This window comes from Nicotiana tabacum, chromosome 18 (assembly GCF_000715075.1).
Source record: "Nicotiana tabacum cultivar K326 chromosome 18, ASM71507v2, whole genome shotgun sequence".
Classification (NCBI taxonomy): Eukaryota; Viridiplantae; Streptophyta; class Magnoliopsida; order Solanales; family Solanaceae; genus Nicotiana; species Nicotiana tabacum.
In genome coordinates, this window is record NC_134097.1 from 40,458,669 (window position 1) to 40,484,066 (window position 25,398).

General features: G+C 35.5%; 2 protein-coding genes across 4 annotated transcripts; one reads left to right on the top strand and one right to left on the bottom strand.

The window, feature by feature from the left end:
• The first annotated feature begins 6,120 nt into the window (after positions 1–6,120).
• On the top strand, positions 6,121–18,742 carry LOC107810363 (peptide deformylase 1A, chloroplastic). Of its 3 annotated transcripts, none has more exons than XM_016635130.2 (5): positions 6,121–6,277; positions 14,414–14,911; positions 14,987–15,076; positions 15,162–15,229; positions 16,103–18,742. In XM_016635130.2, exons 2-5 carry the CDS (start codon positions 14,480–14,482, stop codon positions 16,341–16,343), a joined length of 831 nt encoding a protein of 276 aa, XP_016490616.1. In that variant the 5' UTR covers positions 6,121–6,277; positions 14,414–14,479; the 3' UTR covers positions 16,344–18,742. The 3 variants fall into 3 exon arrangements, with proteins under 3 accessions (XP_016490616.1, XP_016490617.1, XP_016490618.1); XM_016635131.2 differs by having other exon boundaries at positions 14,417–14,911; XM_016635132.2 differs by lacking the exon at positions 6,121–6,277 and adding an exon at positions 6,313–6,386.
• Positions 18,743–19,132: 390 nt separating this feature from the next.
• LOC107810362 (polygalacturonase At1g48100-like) lies at positions 19,133–24,274 on the bottom strand. The gene is made up of 7 exons (XM_016635129.2): positions 24,090–24,274; positions 23,172–23,303; positions 22,633–22,830; positions 21,808–21,852; positions 21,285–21,492; positions 20,362–20,552; positions 19,133–19,557 (listed from the first exon to the last, which is right to left on the bottom strand). Exons 1-7 carry the CDS (start codon positions 24,240–24,242, stop codon positions 19,180–19,182), a joined length of 1,305 nt encoding a protein of 434 aa, XP_016490615.2. The 5' UTR covers positions 24,243–24,274; the 3' UTR covers positions 19,133–19,179.
• Between the last annotated feature and the right edge of the window lie 1,124 nt (positions 24,275–25,398).

Consider the following 25,398-nt stretch of genomic DNA (forward strand, 5'->3'; position numbering starts at 1 on the left):
TAAAGGTTTTTCTACGAATATTAATCATTTTTATATCTAGGTTATGAAAATAATGCGGGGGCCACGCAATTTGTCACTTTTTATTATCTCTATAGTCCATCTCCACTATTTGAAAGAAATTAGTTGTCTACACGTTAAGGGATTGGGCTTTTACTTATGGTATACTGCTTGTTCAAGTAAAAAGGAGCAGCCCACGTTGGATTGCTGAAAGGCCCAAATAAATAAAGCCCCATTAACTAACATTGATGCGGACCTGATATACGAGTCGCTGGGCTCCAAGTGAGCCCAATATCAAAATCTTAGAGATATCATGGACCATTCCCTATTTCGAACTTGGCCTAGTGATAAAAGGCCCACAATACTGAAACTCAGATTCGACTTTCAAGGCTTGGGCCAACAACGAGCCCAACTGCAAATTGATAACTCTTGAAGCTCAAATATACTAACTCTAATATTAACTTTAACTTCTACTAAATAATTTGAGAAACTTACGAAATGAACACAATTAATGTCTATTATATAGATGGCTAAACTAAAATCTATACCCTAACACCAATTAACACCAGAATATTGATGATAAAGCTTTCAACATCTTAATTTAAGATAAAGAATTCAAAGACTTCCTATTAAACTGACCAAAACTCCATATGAGCTAACAACATACACGAAATAGGATAGTAAATACTAATATATCCTCAACTCGAAACAGTAAAGCGTCAATCCAAACCAGCAGAGTGATATTATGACTTAAACATAATAGAAATGAATACATGCTCCTCTCAACAGTAATGAATACAAAGGTTGCCTTACACATTGATCAACAAATGAACTAGCTATTCAGCCTTGAAAATACATATAACTTTCAGATCTTAACCAACATTTATCATGACCTTTCATACACATTTAGCAACCAACATAATGAATTACAAATTATTACTAACACATCATTCCTTATTCAAAATAGAACCGTAGGAGACATAGGAAAATTAAATTGAATCAGATGACTTTTAAAAATGCAGAAACATCAAGCATACGATTAAATTATTACAAACATCAACTTGAGTACACCAAACTTCATGTCCATCCCCTTTTCACACATTAGAAGGTGAGATGAATACCTGGAAATGAGAGTAAAGAGGGGTAAGGTGCAGCTGTAGCATCAACAGGACTCAGCAGTAAAAATAAACTAAAGGAAACCAGTTTTTTAGCCAAATTCAGCCCAGTAGAAGGATCAACTGATACTTAGTAATCAAAAATAGTCAGAACTTGAACCAAACACTTAAAAACCAGCACATTCAAATCATTTTAACCTATGATTATTCAGGAATTGTTTCACAAATGAAAAGCCTCAAAATCTAGGAAATTTTAATGGAACAATAAAAATCTATTTTTTTCCAGTATTTCAGAATCTCTCCTCTCTCTCTCTCTCTCTCTTTTGTATCCTTTCCCCCCCTGTTTTTCAGTCTTAAGATCTCTTAAATATGCAACTGAAAATGCCCCTTGGATTCACAAAATGACCTTTCAACATTTTAAAATGATTCCACTTACTCAATTAATGCACTTCTAACCCTACCACTATTAGAATCTTCTTAAGTTAGGTGAATACCCCTTTTTATTAAACAATGCTCAAGCTATACTCTGAAATCCTACTTATTTGATCAGAACTACTGAAAATTCTGATTATTTGCAAACTTGCACAAACAATTCTATAAAACAAAATCATCAAGCAGCCAAAACCAAACAACATCAATTTCTGATTATATAAAGGTTTAACATTGAAAAGAAATCAGAAAATACCCCATACATGAGTGATTAGAATTGAAACAAGCAAGAAATAACCAACGAATGAACTCATTTGTGATTCGACCTTTAAAACAATCAACACCAAATTAACTGGACTTGTTACTAAACAAATTCAAACAAATTTAATAAAAAGATTTAATTAAACTGACTGAGTTAGTGGACCAACAACCAGATAATTAAAACAAATACTAAAAAAAAGAAATAATAATCAAGAAAACTTACCGGCTCAACTGGACAACTTGGTATCAAATTTTCTTCTTTTTGATTTCATCGCCAAATGATGTTAGTCACTTGTTCTTTGTTAAAACAAGTGATTAATATCATTTCGTGATGAAACCGATTCTAAAATTATCATCAATTCTCCAGTTAGGTTTGACTTTAGAACTCGGACCCTTGGATTTAAGATTCAAGCAGATCGAACCCCATTCGAAGGAAACTGGTTATGGATTAGGGAAGAGGGAGTTGTGGTGGTTCTACGGTGTGAATTTGGGGCCGATTGGGTGAGCTAGGGTTCGGGGATTTTGGGACCGGACATCTTCGATTGAAGATTCGAGAAGTACTAGGGTGATTCGTGGGAAACTAACTACAGATTGGGGACGAGGGGACGTAGAGGGTCTTGGGGTGTTATTTTTAGGTGGGTAGGAGCCGGAGCCGCCACCGGAAGGTGGTGGGGAATGGTGGCGGCTGGCCTCTAGGGTTTGGGGTGAGGGAGACGATAGACAAGATGGGGGGGGGGGGGTTCTGAGTGGGCGGGGTTCGTTTGGATATATATATATATATACTGGGGTGGAATTGGATCCAGGCCGTTTGATCAAATGAGATCAACGGCTTGGATCAATCACTTAATAGGAACGACGTCGTTTAGAGACCGAATCGGTCTCAGATGAAACGGGTCAGATTCAGGTGAGGCGGGTAAGGGGCAAAATCTTAGCCGTTGGATGAAATCAAATCAACGACTCAGATGAATGGGTGGTAACACGATGTCGTTTGAATTGTAAAGGGGGCGGACCGGGTTGGGACGGGTCTGAGCTGGTTTTTGGCTGGGTTTGGCTGGGTTTTGGGCTGGACTGGGGTAAAACGACTTGGGCCTGGAATTTTTAATTAAATGTGGCCCCAAATGGATTTCTTATTCTCTTTTATTTAATTCTTCTCCTTTTCTTTTCTTCCTTTTTCTTTCAAAAATTGAAATCAAAATCCTAATTAAATTATACAAGACCTAAATTAGCTTAAAAATATTAATTAACTTTAAATAATACCTATCACAAAAAATTAAACACTAAATTAAAAGAAAATCACACAATTTGACCAAAATACAAAAATATGTTATTTTTTGTGAATTTTCATTTTTGTAAAACACCTAATTATTAATTAATTCCAAAAATGTAAAAATCAAATCTTAAATGCAAATGCTATATTTTTTTATGTATTTTTAATGCATTAATAAAATTAAACATGCACATAAACATATACAAACAAACAGGAAAATCGCACAATAATTCCTAAAAATAACACATAATTAAAGAAAAGACCTAATTTTGGGAATTCTTTTGGAGTAATTCGTATGAGGGAAAAATCACGTGCTCACACATGGCTCTATTAGAAAATTCAACAGTTACTTCTTTTAGAAAAGTTGCTACAGTAACGATTACAATGAATTTAATGTTAATTAAATCCCATGTTGTTACTTTTAAAACCTTTCATATTCAAGTTACTACAGTAACGATTATAATGAATTTAATGTTAATTAAATCCCAAGAATTGCTATTACTTCTTAAACCTTTCATATTCCTTAGCTTGGAGGAGGAATTTTAATGTCTCTAGCAATCACCTGACTTATATATATGGCACCAACAGAGATATGCAACAATCCATGAAAGATGTGAAGTGAATCAAATCATAATATATATATATATATATATATATATATATATATATATATATATATATATATATATAGTCGAAAACACAGTTGCCACCTATGGCTTTTCTGGCCATATTTGATTTCAACGGATCCTCCCCAAATGAAGAAACAAGAGAATTTTGTTTGTCCTGGAAGAAAGAAAAAAGTTATCGAAAAGGGAGGTAACTAAAAGAAGAAAATTTCTTTGGGCATTTTCTCTTATGATATTCTTTCGGTACGTCCTTTCCTCTGCATCTAGATTTCTACATGGTCTTTGCTGTAATTATGTTGTTGCCAAAAAATCTGGACTAACCAACAAATTTTTACTTTTTAGACGGTTTGCTCTCTCCTTTCTGGTGCTGTCTGTGACAAATTTACAAGAAGAGTTATGAGAGTACTTAAATGATAAATTAATTATTAAAAGAAGGAGATAGAATTGTGGGATTTTGCAGAATATTTTGTAGCATAAAGAAGATTTTACTGGTTTTAGATAGAAATTAGGATGTGGAAATAAAGAGAAATATAAAAAGGGAAAGAAGAAGAGAAATAACAAAAAATGTATTTAAAATGGCTGAATATGGCAACTATGCAGAAGTTATGGGGGAGGTGACAGGTGATCTGGAGGAGAAAGAAGGAAATCAAAATGCACTTAAGGCAACAACAATAAAAAACTCAGTGTAATCTCACAAGTGGAGTATGTGAAGATGATATGTACGCAGACCTTACTCCTACCTTCAAGAAAGCAGAAAGACTATTTCTCGTAGACCCTCAACAAAAAAAACTCTCATTTGATTCTATTATTCATGGCACAAGTGACCCATATTTGTGTTGTGCATTCCATCAATTTATTATTTGTTTCCTATGTTTGTGTTTTTAATTTTATTTTTATTTTTTTATTTTAACTCATTAACAAATTTTTTGAAAAGATCAAAGTTGTGAAGGACGGTTAAGACGCCCGCATCCGTACTCTGCATCCTAAAACTCGCAACTGTTGTAGTCGGTTGACAACAACTGTGTGCAATCAAATGCAAATTTCTTAAGATACTACTAACAAAGGTTTCCCTTCTCTGTTTTTGAATATTATTTTTTAAACGCAGTGAACAGTAATCTCTTTATCTAAGCTTTGGTGATGTTGGATTTCTTCTTTGGTTGTCTCAAAGAAATTCACTAAGGGAAAATGATATCATTGAATATTTTGTAATAGAAAAATAACTAATATGTGGTTGTAACTCTATTATTTTGTATTGTTTGTGACTATGAGATAATTTACAAAATTCACGGGATTTGCGCGTTAGCCAAGTGAAATAAGGCTTGACGCAAATAAAATTTGACTCACTCTAATACGATCTAAAGGGTCGATTAAGTGTAAATATAATATCTCTATTACACTAAATTATTTATTTTCGACAGTAATAATTTTTTTTGGACAAGTTTTATAGGAGTATGTTAATGCCATGTAAAGGAACTCATGCATGGCCTCACAACAAAAATATTTGCTACATAATGTCTTTTACATTGCAACAACGAGTAAGTTGCTTCATCGGACATGAAAAGTTCACTTTAACTACTGTGTGCAATTATCACTAATAAATAGTATCTAAAATAACTTATATTATTTATAAACAACGTTTAACAGGATTCAAAGTCTTAGGTTACTTTTGTTTTCCCTCTCTACAACATGATGAGCATGGACTTCTCTTCCCAATTGAGAAAATTATACCTTGATAATCATGTCATTATTAAATTACTGTGTGATGATTTTTATTTGGATTTAATTTTCTATTGCACTATCTTTTTTATCTCAACTAAATTTGTTTTAAAAAAAATACTTTGTAATGTATTGATGTCTGACCGAACAAAGCGTGGGTAATTTAACTAGTATAAAACTAAAATTAGTTAAGCAAGTGGGATCTTAGTTGCCGCGCGTCTGAATTACTCTGGATACGTGATGCCTAAAGCACAGAAAACCCATTCTCAGTTTGGTTTAATGAACAAAGTTTCTGTGCAAACATATTATTTTGCTTCTATTTACTTTAAAAGTTTTCCACTGATATTGAAACGTTATTCCAATTTAATTTCAAGTAATTCAATATACAAATGTATCGAGTTTGTACTTGCAAATTACATGTATCCGCAATCTATTGTGGGGTTTAAAACTAGTCCATTATTTACCGGGCTATTATCACTTTTGACCTATGCCATAAATTATTTATATTCGATAATCGAAATAGTATATAAAATAATTTTTGTATATAACATAAAGAATATACATATATAAAAAATATATTTTTTTGGCTATTATTTTAAGAGCGATTATATAACCCGTATTTTACTGGGCTCAATCCCCGACCATGATTGTTACTTAAGCCCAGACCAAAGCAATTAAAATGGACAAGCTCAGCCCAAGATGCAATCACCATACGTCATCTTCTCTATCTATTCCTCTACATTTGTGTTAAAAAATCCATTCTTTTCTCTATTGGGTTCACGAGACTAGAGGAATAAAGCTCATAGCCTGAGAATTGGGCCAGTGGTGCTGAAGGTTTGCATTGTTTCAGGTGCTACCAGATAAAGGTATATCTATTGAGTTTTTGGTGTCTGCTTGGTGTTTGGGTTTTTGCTTCGCTGAATTATTATGTTTCCACTTCACAACTTGTTGGAGAAAAATACTACTCCTATGATGGTTTGTTATGCTTGCTTAATTTTGCTTAATCTATTTTAGATAATTGTTGTTCAGTAGTCTGAACTTATGGAGAAGGTGACAGACATGTTATAGGTTCTTTTTTGCCCCTAATTTGATACGCTGATATTTTGTACACTCTGTTAATTTAACCTGTAATAGCACACTGCATATCATTTTTACCAGATTACCAATTAAAAGTTTATCAAGAGATTTACATTTACCTGTAATTACCTGATTATTTAATAAGTGACCTGATTGTTAATATTTTTTACACTGCCAATGCATAGAACATAAATTCTTTACTCATCGCTTTTTCATTTTTTCTGTACGTGGACAAGTTAAAGTTAAATAGAGTTAGCATTTATCTTTGTAATACTGGGGGTAATACCGGGGTTAAGTATAAAATGTGCTTTTTTGTTTTTGATCTATGAGTTATTTACATTGCCAACAACAACAACAGAAAATCCAGTGGAATCCTATAAGTGAGGTCTGGGGAGGATAGAGCGTACATACTACGTACACCTTACCTTGGAAAGGTAGAGAGGCTATTTTCCCAGAAATATTCGGCTCAAGAAAGATGAAAAGAAACAATAGAAACAAGCAATATCAACAACAAAGGCCAGAAAGATAATAACAACAATCTAAGACCTAGAAAATTAGATTGAAGGAAGCGGCAACAATAAGTAGTAACAACAACAAGATACTAGAAAACCCAAGTGAAAGATAGTAGGAAAACAACATGTAATACTAACAATCTAAGAACAAGAATACTACTAGACTAACTCTAAAACCTCCAGTACGACACATAAATACGCTAAATTTCCTACTAACCTTCTACCCTAATTCTCGACTTCCATACCCACCTATCAAGGGCTATATCCTCGGTAAGTTGAAGCTGCGTCATGTCCTCCCTGATCATCTCTCCCCAATACTTCTTTGGCCTCCCTCTATCTCTTCTCATACCCACCAAAGCCAACCGCTCACACCTCCTTATTGGGGCATTTGAGCTTCTCCTCCTCATATGCTTGAACTATCTAAGCATCGCTTCCCGCATCTTGTCCTCCACAGGGATCACACCCACCTTTACCCGGATATTGTCATTCCTAATCTTATCTAACCTAGTTATGCCTGCATATCCATCTCAACATCATCACTTCTGCTACTTTTATCTTCTGTATATGGGAGTTCTTCTCTAGCTAGCACTCTGTCCCATACAACATAATCGGTCTGACCACCACTCTATAGAACTTACCTTTAAATTTCGGTGGCACATTTCTTATCACATAACGCCGGATGCTAGCCTCCATTTCATCCATCTTTCCCTAATACGATGTGTGATATCCTTGTTAATCTCCCCATTTCCTTGGATAACTGTCCCGAGATAGTTGTAACTTCCTCTCTTAGGGATGACTTATGAGTCATGCTTCACGTCTATGTCCGCTTCCTCTGTCACGTTGCTGAATTTGCACTCCAAGTATTCTGTTTTGGTCCTTGCTCAACTTGAAACCTTTATACTCCAGGGTCTGTCTCCAAACCTCTAGCTTCTCGTTAATACCGTCCCGCGTCTCGTCAATCAGAACTATGTCATCTGCGAATAACGTACACCATGACACCTCCCCTTGAATATGACGTGTCAGTGCGTCCATCCAAGGCAAATAAAAAAGGCTTAGCATAGATCCTTGGTGTAACCTCATCACAACCGAAAAATGATCCGAGTCTCCTCCCATTATCCTCACCGGAGTCTTAGCTCCATCATACATGTCCTTAATCACCTAGTGTATGCTACAAGAACGCCTTTAGCCTCTTAACATCTCTAAAGAACCTCCCTTGGGACCTTGTCGTGTGCTTTCTCTAGGTTAATAAACACCATATGCAAATCCTTCTTCCTTTTCTTGTACTATTCCACCAACCTCCTAACAAGGTATCGCTTCCGTAGTCGAACGTCCCAGCATGAATCCGAATTGGTTCTCAGAAATAGACACAGTACTCCTTACCCTCACATCCACCATCCTATCCCAAATTTTCATAGTATGGCTAAGAAATTAATACCCCTATAGTTGTTACCATTTTGGATATCACCTTTGTTCTTGTACAACGGAATCATCGTATTCCACCTCCATTATTCAGGCATCTTCTTCGTTCTAAAAATGGCTTTAAACAACCCGGTCAGCCACTCCAAGCCTGCCCTACACACGTACCTACAAAATTCCACTAGAATCTCATCTAGCCCGGTCGCTCTGCCCTTACTCATCTTACATATAACCCCCACGACCTCCTCAATATTTATGCGCCTACAATACCCAAAGTCTCGACGACTTTAAGAGTGCTCCAAATCACCCAACACAATGTTCATACCTCCCTCCTCATTCAGAAGTTTATGAAAGTATGTCTGCTATCTTCGTTTAATCTGTGCTTCTTCCAATTAAACTTTGTCTTCCTCGTCTTTGATACAACTCACTTGGTCCAGATCACGAGCCTTCCGTTCTGTGACCTTGGTTAGCCTGAATAGCTTCTTGTCCTCGCCTTTGACCCCAGTTGTTTCCTCGTACAAACAACTAAAAGCTGCAGTCTTAGCCTTCGGACCGCTAACTTCGCCTCCTTCTTAGCCTTCTTGTACCACTCTTTGTTCGTCTTCTTCTCCTCCTCGTCTGTGCTCTCCATTAACTTCAAATACGCTGCTTGCTTGGTTTTCACTTTTCCTTGGATCTCTTCATTTCACCACCCGTCCCCTATTGCAAGGGTAACCGTTCGAGACTCCTAACACCTCTCTCACAGCTTCCCTAATGCAGTTAGCCGTCATGGTCCACATACCGTCCGCGTCTCCACTACTCTTCCAGGCCCTCATAGCCAACAACTTCTCCCCAACTCTTGGGCTTTGTCCTTAGTCAAGACTCCTCACCTGATCTTCCATCAACCTCACACCATCCTCTTCTTCCTCTTCAGCATGATCTCTAAGTCCATCGAAGAGCCTATGCTGGGTCGTGAGGTTCTCACTTGGGATAATCTTGCAATCCGCGCATAGACCTCTATCACACTTCCTGGGGAGAAGATAATCAATTTGGGTCTTGGCCAACGTACTTTGGAAGGTAATCAAGTGCTCCTGCCTCTTCTGGAAACTTGAGTTTGCAACTTCAAAAGTAATGGCACAAGAAGCAGGGGGGTATATAGCTCTAGATAATAAATGATGATCAAAATTATTTCTTGGAATGTTAGGGGACTTAATAGACATAGAAAGAGGGAGTTGATAAAAAATATGATTGACAGTTGGAAGGCAGATATCTACTGTTTTCAAGAATCCAAAATAGAACGAGAAATAAGAGAGATTGTTAAAGACTTATGGGCTAATAGGTGGGTAAAGTTTGCTCAATTAGAAGCTAGTGGCACTAGAGGTGGTATTCTCATTATGTGGGACAACAGAGTATGGGAAGGGGAGGTCAGTAGTGTGGTTTTTTTTCCATAACAATCAAGTTAGATGGAAAATCACAAGAGTACATTTGGCATAAGTCTAGCATTTATGCTCCTAATGATAGAAGGGAAAGAGAAGAAGTTTGGTCGGAGGTAGGTGCTGCTAGAGGTCTGTTCAATGGGCCTTGGGTGGTATGCGGGGATTTCAACACAATAAGATATCCATCAGAGAAGAAGAATTGCAACACATTCACCAGGTCAATGCTAGAATTTTAAGAATTCATCAATAATATGGAATTAGTCGAGTTATGTCTAGCATTTGTGCTCCTAATGATAGAAGGGAGAGAGAAGAAGTTTGGTCGGAGGTAGGTGCTGCTGGAGGTCTGTTCAATGGGCCTTGGGTGGTATGCGGGGATTTCAACACAATAAGATATCCATCAGAGAAGAAGAATTGCAACAGATTCACCAGGTCAATGCTAGAATTTTCAGAATTCATCAATAATATGGAATTAGTCGACCTACAACTGCTGGGTGGGAGGTTCACATGGAAGAAAGGGGTTGACCACAATATTGTAGCTAGACTGGATAGATTCCTAGTATCAGAAGAATGGGATGTAGGGTTCGGCGGAATTAACCAGTCAATCCTTCACAGAGTTACATCAGACCACTCCCCCCTGTTACTCCAAAGCGGGAATTGGGAACCAGTCAAGTCCTATTTCAAGTTTGAAAACTGGTGGTTGTTGACAGAAGGATTTAGTGAAAAAATTAAAAGCTGGTGAAAGTCCTTTTACTATGAAGGTCGACCTGACTTTATCCTAGCCTTCAAGATGAAAGCTTTGAAGGGGAAACTCAAAGAGTGGAGCAAACTAACTCAAGGCAATTTTAAGATGCAGAGACTAGAATTGTTGGGTCAACTAGTTGAACTGGAAGAGACACAAGATTTGAGGTCTCTGAATGAAGAAGAAAAACTTAAAAAAGCCACCTTATTGATAAAATTTGAGGAAAATGCCAGGAAGGAAGAGATAGCATGAAGACAAAGATCTAGAGCAGTTTGGTTGAATGAAGGGGATAGAAACACCAAGTTCTTTCATAGAACTGCTAATTCACACAAGAGATGTAACAACATTGACAAGTTACTAGTGAATGGAGAAACAGTGGAGAACCCTGCAGATATTAAAAGAGAGATCCTGGCCTACTACCAACACCTATACTCAGAGACTGAGGAGTGGAGACCACAATGCAATCTAAGGGTTTATTTTGTTGTCATTTCTGTTATCCGGATTATTCTTAACCACAAGAAGTATGGGAGAGTGTTAAAGCATGTGCAGGGGACAAAGCCCCAGGTCCAGATGGCTATACCATGGCATTCTACATCCAATGCTGGGATGTGATAGGCCTAGATGTGATTGCAACAGTCCAACACTTTCATGAAAATGGGACTTTTGAAAAGAGCTTTAATGCAACTTTGGTGGCTCTGATTCCAAAGAAAGTGGGAGCCAAAGAATTGTAAAATTTCAGACCTATTAGCTTGATAGGGAGCTTCTACAAAATTATATCAAAGATACTAGTAGAAAGACTCAAAAAAGTCATTGGAAAATTGGTGGACACTCAACATATAACCTTTATCAAAGGAAGGCAAATCATGAATGCTGTGTTGATTGCAAACGAGTGTGTTAATGTCAGAATGAAGAGCAAAGAACCAGGTATATTGTGCAAGCTGGATATAGAAAAGGCTTATGACCATTTGAATTGGGAGTTTCTGCTGGGAGTCGTGCTGAAGATGGGCTTTGATGAGAGATGGGTCAGATGGATCAAGGCTTGCATAAGCTCTATCAAATTCTTAGTTTTGATAAATGGATCACCTGTTGGATTTTTTTCTTCACAGAGAGGTTTGAGGCAGGGGGACCCTATATCCCATTCTTATTCATTTTCGCTATGGAAGGTTTAAATAGTCTGTTTAAATCTGCCAAAGTCAACAGTTGGATTAAGGGCTTCAAAGTGAACCCAAGAATTCCAGATTCTATGGAAGTGTCCCATCTACAATATGCAGATGACACTCTAGTGTTCTGTGATGCTGATAGAGACCAGGTGCTATTTTTGATAGTGATATTCATCCTTTTTGAAGCTGTTTCTGGATTACATATTAACTGGAACAAGAGCTTTATCTATCCAGGTAATGTAGTAATGGAGATTCATAGCTTGGTGGATATTTTGGGAGGGAAAGTAGGAGCTCTACCAACAGTTTACCTGGGAATGCCACTTGGGGTAAAAAGCAAGTCTAAAGGAATTTGGAATGGTGTAATTGAGAAGTGTGAAAAGAAGTTAGTCAGCTGGAAAAGCCATTATTTATCACTGGGAGGGAGACTTACACTAGTCAACAGTGTTCTGGATGCTATGCCAACTTATATGATGTCCCTTTTCCCTATGCCTGTAAGTAGCAAAAAGACTTGATACATTGAGAAGAAACTTCCTGTGGCAAGGAGCCAGTGAAAAGAGCAAGATTCACCTAGTCAGATGGGATACTCTCACAACAAGCAAAAAAGAAGGGGGTACGGGGATTAGGAATCTGAAGATCCAAAACCAAAGCCTGATGATGAAGTGGCTATGGAGGTTTGCCACAACAGAACAATCGTTGTGGAAAAATGTGATAGAAGTAAGGTATGGAAAGGAAGGCAGCTGAACAACCAAAACTGTGAACAATTCCTATGGGGTTAGCCTGTGGAGATCTATCAGAATCAATGGCCAAAATTCTACAATAAATTTAGGCTCAAAGTAGGCAATGGAATGAAGATTTCTTTCCGGGAAGACAAATGGTTAGGACAAAGAACCCTGAAGCAGCTATTCCCAGGCATCTACAACCTCAATCAACAGCAAGCTTCACATGTGGGAGAGTTATGGACAGGCCAAGGGTGGAATCTCACCTTCAGAAGACTCCTGAATGATTGGGAAATTCGAAGGGTGACAGAATTTTATAACACTTTAGAACATTTCAAAGGGACATCTAACTCTGAGGATAGGGTGATCTGGCAAGGAGGAAAAGAGGGCAAGTACTCTGTAAAATCTGCCTATAAGATATTTAACCAGTCTAACAGCCAGAATGATTGTTGGTCATGGAAGATGATCTGGAAAGTAAGAATTCCCTACAAAGTTGCATGTTTTACGTGGTTATTAGCAAGAGAAGCAGTACTGACACAAGATAATCTCACTAAGAGAAGTTATCAGCTGTGGTCCAGATGCCACCTATGTGAAGCTTAGGAGGAGACAGTCAACCATCTTTTTTTGCACTATAGTGTCATTGACCAACTGTGGAAGATTTTCATCAACCTGAGGGGGATCCGATGGGTGATGCCAAGGAGAATCAAGGAATTCCTAACCAGTTGGAAAAGAGATGGGGAACAATCCAGTCAGAAGGAGAGATGGAAGATTGTCCCAGCCTGCATATGGTGGACAGTATGGAAAGAAAGGAATCAGAGATGCTTCGAGGACAATCATAGCTCAATTCAAAAACTAAAGATGAGCTGTCTAATGCTCTTTTATTTTTGGTGTAAACAAGAATGTCTAGAAGAGAATGAGTTAATTTTTTATGTTTTAGACCAACTGTGAGTCTAATAGAATTTTAGGTCTCTCTTCTGGCTACCCCATTGTAACTATCAGAAGGTTACACTTTTAGTGTAACCATTTACTTATTCAATACAAATATATTACCATTTCAAAAAAAAAAAAAAAGCTTTAGCAAAATCAAACAGTGAAGTTCCTCCTCCGTTTCTAATCACCAAATCAAAAGCTTTAGCAAAATCCAACAGTGAAGTTCCTCCTCCGTTTCTATCCCCAAAACCGAAGCCGCCATGCATCTTGCCATATCCCCAGCAGTCGTTCCGATGTGGCCATTGAAATCCCCTCCTACATTACCAACAAAGAAAGAAATCAAGCAAATTGTTAGTAGCGCAAGAAAGGGGGGCCTTTTTAGTTGTTTAAACTTCTGAACTTTCTGTTTTTCTTGCTTTTCTGCCATTGAAGTGAATGGCTGAATTCTTTCAGTGTGCCCCTGCATTGCTGCACTGCACTATATTGTTTCTTGAATCTTGCCTCAAACTAGGGATTTTTTAATTCAACCAAAGATCTTCGATTGATATACAAGCCACCTGAGATAAGAACTGCCACGAGTCTGAATTTAACTTTAGATTCTGCACCTTCTGATTATTTGAATGAAAATATATGGTTTACCTGGAAAACTTGGCATCTTTTCATAATGCATTACTATCAGTTATTTACATCTCTTGTTGTATTCTCTTGGCCAATGTTATCAATTTACACTGCTGCATTTTTCTAAAGCTAAGTCACAAACACACATCAAACAATTATAGCCAAACTAACTAGTATTAATCATACATTTCGATCTGTTTGATCTAGCTGTATTCACAAGAATCTGAGGAGATAGTAGCTCCTAGGTATCATATTTTATCTGTAAGAGTTCGATAAATTGTTATGTGACCACCGGAGATTCAATTTTTGTTGAAATTGCGCTTTGTTTAATGTTGTTCTCTGGCAGTATGGTCCATTATATTGCTGACATGAAATTACTGCCAATTCATCTGATTTTCTTGAACAAAAACTGTGTGCAGCAGGCACGTGCATACTCCGGGATATTCTGACCAGTGTTATTGGGGTGGTGGGATCTGAATTTAGTAATGGAGAGCATTCCGCGATTAGCACAGCGTGTTCTTTCTGTGCCATTCACCCCAAAATACTTGAAATCTTGTAAGAAATCAAGGCCTCTGACCTCCTACTTAATGCAAATCCACGACTCCCAGAAACCAGTATTCATACAATGGAATCTTCAAGGTAGACCTTCTTTATGCACTGATTTAGTATCTGTGAAAAATTACAGTTCTACCACTGCTCGAGCTGGTTGGTTTCTTGGTATGGGAGAGAAAAAAAAGCAAGTCTTGCCTGATATCATGAAAGCTGGTGACCCTGTTCTTCATGAGCCTGCTCAGGACGTTCCTCTTGGGGAGATTGGATCAGAACGGATCCAAAAGATCATAGATGAGATGGTGAAAGTTATGAGAAATGCACCCGGGGTTGGTCTTGCCGCTCCTCAAATTGGTATTCCTTTAAAGGTTTGTTGAATAAAATCTTAGTTTCTCCATAGTATTGTTTTCCGTCGCTGAGTTTGATTGTCTTGCAAGTGACAGATGATTGTGCTGGAAGACACAAATGAGTATATAAGCTATGCTCCTAAAGATGAAACCAAAGCACAGGACAGACGCCCATTTGATCTCTTGGTGTGTGAACATTTATATTTATCATCTTGATAAATAGGAGGCCCAAGTTTTATGCCATGCATTCATTTTTCTTCTTTTCTTGCAGGTTATTATAAATCCAAAGCTTAAAAAGAAAGGCAATAAAACTGCATTGTTTTTTGAGGGGTGCTTGAGGTAAGAGAAGCAACTAGTCTAACTTCAAGTCTTTTACATTTGAACTCTACAATGCAGTAGTTTATTGATTTAGGACCATATCAGGCATAGAGGCATGCTGCGTGGTACAAATTACTTGGCCTGGGGCACTTCTGCGGAAAGACAGCTATATATGCACTATGCAGTCTTAAAACTCCTTTAGTATCAATATATCCTAGGAAAGTATCCAGAAAATGACATGCATTAACAGCACATAAGCGGAAAATAGTTGTTTGTTTATCTGTAATAAACTAGCAGAATTTATCATCACTTCAAAAATGTGAAACAAAGGCTTATGAAATTTAAAGAAGGAACAAGAGGCAATATTTTCTCGACAATTATCAGGAATTAGCACTTTTTTGTTTTCAGTGGAGGCAATCACCAAGGTTTACTTGACGTTTATGTTCTGATAATCACGTCATTTACTCTTAATGAACTACCAATCTAGAGATATGCTCTTTTACTGTGCAAGTAAATGTGCCTTGAGGTGAAGATTTCACTTCGCCTATTGAAGAGATGGCATGTGAAGGAGAGCTTTGTTGATTTACATTGTCATGAGTTTCATTACTTTGCTTGAACACTTTTTGTAAATAGTAAACAGGAAATAAGTGCTTTTCTTTTTAGCTTTTATAATTGTAAAATGTTTATTAGCAAAACTCCTAGCAAACTGCAAAGCAGTTTAACAGTGCTATGATGTGGAGGTTCAAACTGTCAAAAGAATCTGAAGTTCTCCTTGACAGGGTGTTATGAGCTTTTAGAGTGATATATTATATTGGTCAAAACATGATATAATTGCTAGATGTCCTATCAAGTTAATAACCAGAGGTATAAGTGAATTCTTTCCTTTCCTTGTAGCGTTGATGGGTTCAGAGCAGTTGTGGAAAGACACCTAGAAGTAGAGGTTGGAGGATTTGACCGAAATGGAAAAGCAATCAAAGTTGATGCTTCAGGATGGCAGGCTCGCATTTTGCAGCATGAATATGACCACCTAGACGGAACTCTTTATGTTGACAAGATGGTTCCTAGGACATTCAGGACTGTAGAGAACTTGGACTTGCCTCTTGCAGCCGGATGTCCTAAATTGGGAGTGCGCTAAGTGATCGCCCCAATCGACTCTTCATCAAACTAATTGAACAATATCTTCTTGGGATCGTTTATCCTCTTGTTCTGATGTTGTGAAGTTAAAGTTTGACGTGTGCTTCGACATTTGGAAAGTTTCGAAGACAATTAAAGATGCTGCAGGCACCGACTCCCTGTGTTTGTGGAATACCGCTATGCTTCATTCAGATATCAGCGATTGAGAATTATATGGACGGCTCAATGACAGATAAGTGTACTGCATATATCATTTTTTTCTTTAAGTGTGATGAATTACGGAGATTCATTTTTTTTTTAATTGTAGACTGTTCCCAGAATGCTGCCAGAACTTTATGAAAACTTTTGAGAGTTTGGAGTTCCTACTCTTGGGTTGACACGGACTCAGAAATCCTTTTTTGTAAATTTTGATGTGAACCCTTTTGCTGGTAGGGCTGCCTATAAATTCCTTAAGATGCCTTAAAGGCAATCACTAGTTGCGTCCTACTGCTTTTGAAACTCTTGCACGATCGACAAAATACTGCAACCTAGATTAGGATATACTTTATTGATGAGTATACTCTGCAGTTGATATGTGTATTATACTCCCTCCTGTCCTTTTTATCTGCCTCTTCAGCCAACAAAATTTAATCTAAAATATATACTTTGTTTAAAAAACTAAAAACGCATTAACTATTTTTCTGTAATTCTAAATTCTTAAACTATCGATACAAAAGATAGAAGGAAGTACCTTCTACGTTTAGAAAAGCCCGCGTCCCACTAACATATTAATGGTCTAAGACTGATTTTTCATGTATGTAATTAATATACATCAAAGGGAAGCTAAAAGGGTTTGGTCATGAGATGTGCCTTCGTATTGTTAGTGTAAAAATTTGTTACACTATCAGTGTATATAACTTAAATCCATGTTAAAAAGCATCTTGGCTTGGAGTTGGTTCAGTTTCTTATTGATACACGAATGAACTCCTCGTGTCCTGCCATATGCAGAAGAAAAATAGAATGACACTCTTATTCATAAAAGCTTTTGTTTATGGATCAACATCACCCCTGCCAACCCTTTTTTCTATAACGACATTCAAAGATCAACATGTTTCTAGACTATCTATATATATGAAGTATATGCTACAGAGATGAGGTATGAAGAGCCCCAAGGAAAAGTTTCTTCTCTAGCTATCATAGCTGTTGTGACAACTTTCTAACTACTAGTACATAGAGAGCGAGACTAGAAATGAGAGAGAACCATCTTTTGGCCACAATCTTGAATCCGTCTAGAGGTATTAGCTACTTTCAAGTTCAGATTCAAGCTCATGGCAGAGGATGAGTCTCTATTTTTTTCTTCTTCGGTTTGCTCTTCTGTATGAAGGTCTAAAGCATTGCCTAGTGGCCATAGTCTAGGCCTCTTAGTTAGATGATTTCATATCAGTCCCGTACCACTGATACTTAATATTTTCGTTGCTAATCCTTTTTTGGGAAGGAAGTAGTAGTAACACATAGGTTTCAAAAGATGGGTTTTTCTGAGGCATTTCTTCCTCATCATTCTCTGTTCACAATTAGCTCCAGGCTTTACTGTAGCTTGTTATGTTGCAATATTTGCGCAGTCAAACTAGTTCCATTAGGCCAAAACACGCCTTTTGATTATAGGTAGGTGTCTTGAAGAAAGATCAGTTGTCTCCAATTTTAGATGAAAAGTAGAATGATTTACCCAATAATTGCAATTTTAGTCGTATTAGAGCAGCCTTAATTACCCAGAATGAGGCATGTCACTCATTTAATTGCTCATTTTCTCTGCCAAATTATACAAGTGACCTATAGTATTGATCCTATTCTAATGTTCATACACTTGAAGACAAGGCAGGAGCACAATAAATTCGTTCTGTAACAATTATTTTGTACTACATTCTGTCTTCAGTATACTACATTGTATAATTGTATCTTCAGTAGTAGATCAGACACTATGGTCACCACTGCATACAAATTACAAATGACATTCATGTCAAGAATGTAAGCAGACAACAAAAGATTCAGAAGGAACAGAGTTTCTCCAGTCACATTTACTAGCTACCGACTTTAATTTAAATTGTTGCTCGCACCCAAGAGTGTGACCTAATGATTTGGGAGAACCGTGAAATCTCTGGTTCAAGTTTCAATGGAGAAAAAATACTAGGTGATTTCTTTTCATCTGTCCAAGCCTTAGTGAGTAGTTACCTGGTATCAGTGTTGGTGGAAGGAAGCAGTTACTCGATCGAGGTGCATGCAAGCTGGCCCGGACACCACCATCATAAAAAAAACTTGAAACGTTGCTCAATCTAGAAAATGCTGTGATATTTCTTATTTCATAGACACTTTTCAATTCCTTTTCATTTTTTTCTTGGAATAATGAAGAGACACTCAAGTCAGCTCTACAATTACTTATGCTAATTCACTTGGTTAAATGGAAGAAATTAAAGTACTGCAAGAGTTTGCTCCAACCAAGTAGAAACCTATCGATGAGAACATACGGTGTAATTGATAAGTTTGTCACACCTTTTAAATTTTGAATCATCTTGCAATACTATATATATATATATATATAGAAAGCTGGATTTTGTACATCAATATCCTAGTCCTAGTACTAATAGCAGATTCGGGATTTGAACTTTATAGGTTCAGGATGCTAATTGAACCTACTGACTATTTGAGTTATTGGGTTTTAAAATTTAATATTTGTTCATATTTAGTAGATTTCTTAATACATATATAGGGTTTTGGCTAAAGCTACTAGTTTCGGTTGAACCCATCTGCCCTTGCAACTGAACGAGAGAACAATCCTTCCAATTATTTATTAATCTCTAGGAAAATCAACAAGAATCATAATCAGGGGTGTCTTGATCAGGTTGTATACAATCAATTGGAGGGGTTGTCTTTGTTTTCAATTCTCCATAAGTTTGCCAACAATAAGGTCCATAAAAATGTTCCCTTTTTGGTGAAGGTTTAAGCTGTATGTCTGCAAGGGAAACACCAGTGCATGGCACAGAATCACTGCATGCAAAATGAAGTGGTTCATATGAATATGTTCCTTTTATTGATTGATATGAAACCCCTGCGATGGCCACTGCTGATGTCTGATTCTTGCATTTGCTTTTATCACAATAGAATTGATCAATTATTATTGGTGTTTCCACATCTGAAACTTGGATATTCGAAAACATGATCCCTTGAACTGAACCTGAGCCTCCCTGGAGTTTCAAACAAATTATAGAGACTTAATTAGTTACCATGAAAGCTTTTTGGAAGTAAAATCCAAAAAGCTTCTGTTTTTTTATTGGGCAGCAGAAGCAAATGGAATATATTGTCTGTGCGTTCAGCAGAACCTAGTATTTGTTATATATATTCACAAATATTAAATTCTAAATTCATAATTTTAAAAGTATGATGAACTAAGTGCTAAGAACCATATAGATAGAATCCATCTAATTTAAGTTATGGATCCGTTCAAAGGACAGCCTAATAGCAACTTTGTAGTTTATTTGAATGAGTAACATTTACTAGCATTTTTGACCGAACTTTCAAAATCTATTTATTTTTAAAAGTAATTTTTGTTAAAAGTGTTTCTCTACAAAAGTACTTTTAGAGAATAACAGTTTGTGTTTGATTAAGCAATTTGAAAAGCACTTTTGATAATATTAGAGGAGCAATCTATGCTTGGTCAATATTTCAAAAAGTACTTTCGGGAAGAAGCTACTTTTATTAACTTCTGAAAAGTAGCTTCTGCTATTACTCAAAAGTACTTTTTTTTTTCAAAAAGTTTGACCAAATATTTCAACTATCTAAAATAAGCACTTTTGGCTTCTAAGAAGCTTGGCTAAACATGCTTTGTAATATTTTCTAACAAAAAATCATCACCCGGAATGGATTTTTAGTTTTGGTTTAACTTATTCTCCATGTATACATCATCAACAAAAAAATAATTTTTCAGTATCAATGTAATAGAATAATTCTTTTAGTAAGTAGAAGTTAAACTCTTTAGTTTTAGTGTTTACCTGCCATGTTTTGATTCGTACACCAGTCAAAGTATTGTGTAGTGTGGAATCACGAACTGTTATGTTGGAGACACAGGCTTTGGTGTTGTCATTTCCCAGCCCTCCTATGCTAAATCCATGTCCAGGTCCACACTTCACATCATGAATGAACACAGCTGAAGTTCCAGTTTGAATAGAGATGCAATCATCTCCTGCAAAATGTGTATGGTTAACCTGATAAGAAATAGTATTATATTTAACCTGCTATTACAAGGTAAACTCCACTTATATAGTCCCTCTGTTTAAAAAGAAATGAATTATTAAATATTTTGGGAGTTAAACAAGGTTTTATTTGACTATATTTTTTGCAAATAGTATTTAAATATTTTGAATTATTAACTATTGTGACTTATAATACTTTTGTTATAGTTTCTACGTATGTAACTTTTATTTTAAAAAGCTTAAAAAAACTATATCTGAATTTACATAAAAAATTAGTCAATTTAACTTTCGTACCAAAAAGGTTCCAACAAATTTAAACGGCAAAAAACATGTAGGGAGTAATATAAAAACGTGTATATAACTTAATTCCTTTTGTTTTCCTTCGGTTTCGGCATGTATCATTTTATATTATGAATGTAAGCTATTGACGCATATTATAAAAAGTTCTTACATGATCAATATATTTTAACCTACTATAGCATGTTATTACTTTTTTTTATAAGATATTTAACAGTTCACGTTTACCATAGAAATTTACATGTAATTACTTTATACATCAAGGCATGATTATGTAGATATTGATGTCCCCAGTCAATACATTGACTTAAACTCTTATATTATTGTTCTTGTTATGAAGGGGTCCCTTTCATTTGTGTTTATAAAAGAAAAACAATCATGCGTAAAAAGGTACCATTATTAAAACATATAGACTAAAATATTACCACAAGCAAGATCACTGCTATGGATAACAACATTTTGGGAGTTCTGAAGGTGAATTCCATCTGTATTGGGGCTATCTTCTGGTGATGAAATTGTGATACCAGAAACTTGAATAGTCACACAACTATCAAACTTTAGATGTGCTTTAGGGCTGTTTTGGATTGTTATGCCTGTTACTACCACATTAGAACACCCATAAAACCTCAGAGCCTGCACAAAATGAAAAATCCACTTAAGGAACTTTAATGAGCCTACTACTTTTTGTCGAATGATTTGGTACATGTATATGTAATTGATGATTTAAGTTATACACATCGTCAGTGCAAAGAATTTTTATATTATATCAGGTCATTCAAAAGATATTTAAAGGTAAATATTCTTAAAACGTGAGATTTGTAATCTTGAAATAAGACAGAATTCCTGCCTGCTGTAAAGGTAAATATGACCCGATGATAAAAAAAATTCTTTACGGTGATGGTGTAATATATAACTTAAACTCTATGTAATTTTGCAGAAGGAACTCACTGTTGGTCTGGTTCTGGGCATTTTTCCTTTTGCTGTGCTACTTGTCTGTCCAAGCACAATTAAAGGCAATTAAGCAATAAAAAGTGACAGTTGCTGAACCTATCCCTTTTCTTTCCTTTTTGGGGTTTGAGAAAAGGTTAGAATTTATACATCAGTGCACTTTTGGATAGAGAAAGTAATACTCCATCCGTTTCAATTATAATAGAAATAGTTTGACTCGGTACGGAGTTAAAGAATAAAAATAAAATTTTTATAACTTGTGGTCTTAAAAGCTTAAAGGGCAAAAACTTTGGAGCCATGATATTTATGTGGTTATAACAGTTTTTTATAAAAGATAAAATGGGTAAAATAAAGAATTTAAAATTTAAACTACTAATAAAATTTTTATTTTTTTTCTTTAACTCCGTATCGAGTCAAAGTATTTCTATTATAATTGAAACGGATGAAGTATTACTTTCTCTATCCAAAAGTGCACTGATCGATGTATAAATTCTAACCTTTTCTCAAACCCCAAAAAGGAAAGAAAAGGAATAGAGAAAGTAATACTCCGTCCGTTTCAATTATAATAGAAATAGTTTGATTCGGTACGAAGTTAAAGAAAAAAAATAAATTTTTTATAATTTATGGTCTTAAAAGCTTAAACGGCAAAAATTTTGGAACCATGATATTTATGTGGTTATAACAATTTTTTATAAAAGGTAAAATGAGTAAAATAAAGAATTTAAAATTTAATTATTTCAAATTGTAGAAATATATTATTCTTTTTGTAACGAACTAATAAAAAAGTAAGTAATCTAAATTGAAACAGGGGGAAGTAGTGATTACCAAAGCAAATAGCGTAGTATAATTTGGATCATCATCAGGATCTTCTAAATGAGTGTTTTGCCACCAAACTGAGCCTTGACCATCAATAGTTCCTTTTCCTTTGATAGATATTCCATTTAGCTTTTTGAATTCAAGCCATTGTAATAGCCCTGAACCCCAAATTTTAGGGTTTGTTGGTGCTATAATTCTCCCATCCAACTGTTCCAAAAGAAAAAGAGAAGATATAAGACAAATATAGATCTATGGTACATATCGCCAATCTCAATGTGTTATCTCGAAAGAATAATTTGTGTTAGAGGCAAACTTAAGTAAATAAAAGTATATTTTTTTTACACTTCAACATGATTACAGAGTGGACAGATGTAGTTCAAATTTAAAAGAAAAATCTCATGAAAAAGAATTAAGCTTACACATGAGGGGACGTGTTGGGATATAAATAAAGATGTGCTCTCTCACTTTAATTATCTTAAGCTTTTAAATGAGATTGTCACATACTTCAATAATTTAAACTTAATTTAAAATGGGTTGAAATTATTTACCAGGAAAACAATGTTTTCTTCGCAATGTGGTCCTGAAAAAGAGATGGGTCCAACTAGGAAATCATAATCTGATGGAACCACTATAGTTGATCCTTCAACTTTGCAAGCTTCTATCCATGCCGCTTCAATTGTCTGTCAACAATTGTTAAGTAACCATGTCGAAGAAAAAGTTATAGAAATAAGTATGAGGAAGAGACATGTAATGCAGAAAACGCTACAGTCATGTACCGGTTGTGAAATTAGTTGGTCAGGTTTTATTGTAAACAATTTTGTTGGCATGATTAAAAAGAAAACATTATACTTTATTCATGCTTACGTAATTTAACTCCTTTTTAATTTTTTTTTTGGTACCCAGGGAATGTATAAAAATGAAATAATTTATTCCTAGGGTTTTAGTTTTCAAGATTTTAATAAGTTTATCATTGCCCGTTGAAGATATAATCAAGTAATACCAAAATATAGTCTCTAATAATTACTTTTAGATAAAATATGTCCGAACACTTCAATATGATATCAAAGCAGCTCAAAGTCTCATTGCCACTTATTATTAAAAAAATTTAAGTTATATAGACTATCTTGTATGGTTTTTTACACAATCAATATAATTTAACCTGTTATAAAACATTACTATCATATATTTTAGGTTAATAGTCAACACGAATAAGTACAATTACATGAAATTATATTTTAAGTGTCATACTTGTGTAAATATATTTTATGACGTCAAAGCATAGAATTTAAACTCTTAAAAAATTTCACGCAATTTACTACAATAAACAACCAAGCTTGCATAACACGTGTTAAAGACATAATTAAATAATTAAATATTAGCATTCCTAACGACTTAAAATTTTATATTTTATATGAGATAATCATATACTTCAATTTTATGAAATACTATATTATAGATCATCTTACTTTGGTGTCATCTGTGGTACCGTCACCTTTAGCACCATAGTCTAATACATTAAAGACAGAAGAATTCTCATTGCATATTGCACTCTCCAAACAACAGATTAGTAAAAACAGCAAAATGACTAACTTCAAGAGATTTACGCTAAACCTCAACATTTTTATGAGAGAGAGAGAAAATTAAGGGGTGTACTCTTAATTAGTTGATGATGTTAATTAATCCATAGAATATATATTTATAGGCTTAAGCCTTCTAATAAACCGAACAGTTGCAGTCATGTGATGAACATTACCTTTCTTGTAGTGTTGGATAAATACATTCTTCTCTTTACCATCAACGAATTGAAAACGAAGTACAATCTTTAATCATTACAGACGAGAACATGAGACTCATATATATTTCGGATAGTTAATGATTTCTATATGACTATATCTTAATTTTCTTGTTTAATTAGGTATTTTGGTTAACAAGAATAATATTCTTTTAAGCTAAAATGAATAATAGGAGTTACGTGTGTGCATGATGTAGCTGCTTTTCTTTCTGCTATTGATGTATCTTTTGACTCAACATCCCCTACTCGATCTTACTTGCTTGTAGGTGAGATTAATCTTCAAATAACTTGCGGGTTGACAACTACAGCTTGTTGAAGTTGAAAAGATTCCTAAATAGATGTGCTCTAGGAAAATAATGATTGCCAAATATTTCACATATTACCTTTGGTAGAGAGAAGTTAGTGGGATATGATAGAGATAAACGCAAGAATTACGTAGTTTTGCTTATGAAATAATTATCTTGATGGTATCGAATAGGTCGGATGACACTACTAGAAATTTGGCGAAAATCGGCCAACTGTCCGACTTCGGTCGGTCAAAAAACCGACCGATAAATCGATCGAAGTCGGTTGGTAAAAAAACCTACCAAAGCCGGTCGACTTTTCAAAATATTTTATTTTTTAACTTTTTTACGAAACTGATCAACTTCGGTCGATTTTTTAACGCAAAAAAGCGGGAAACTATTTTTGCATCCCGCAAAATTTATTTTTTAAGAAATCGACCGAAATCGGTTGATTTTCATATAAAATAAATTAAAACTAATATTAAAAAACCGACCGAATTGGTCGGTTATATTCGCGCGAAAATAAAATGAAGAAGTACAAATTAATTAAAAGAAAGTCCTAAATCAAAATGTACCAATAGTCAGTGGTAGAATAGTATTCCGCTACAGTACAGACCATGGTTCGAGTCCCAGATGGTGCATTTTTTAATTGTATAATTAAAAAAAATCGACCGAATTTAGTTGAAAAATACCTCGGCA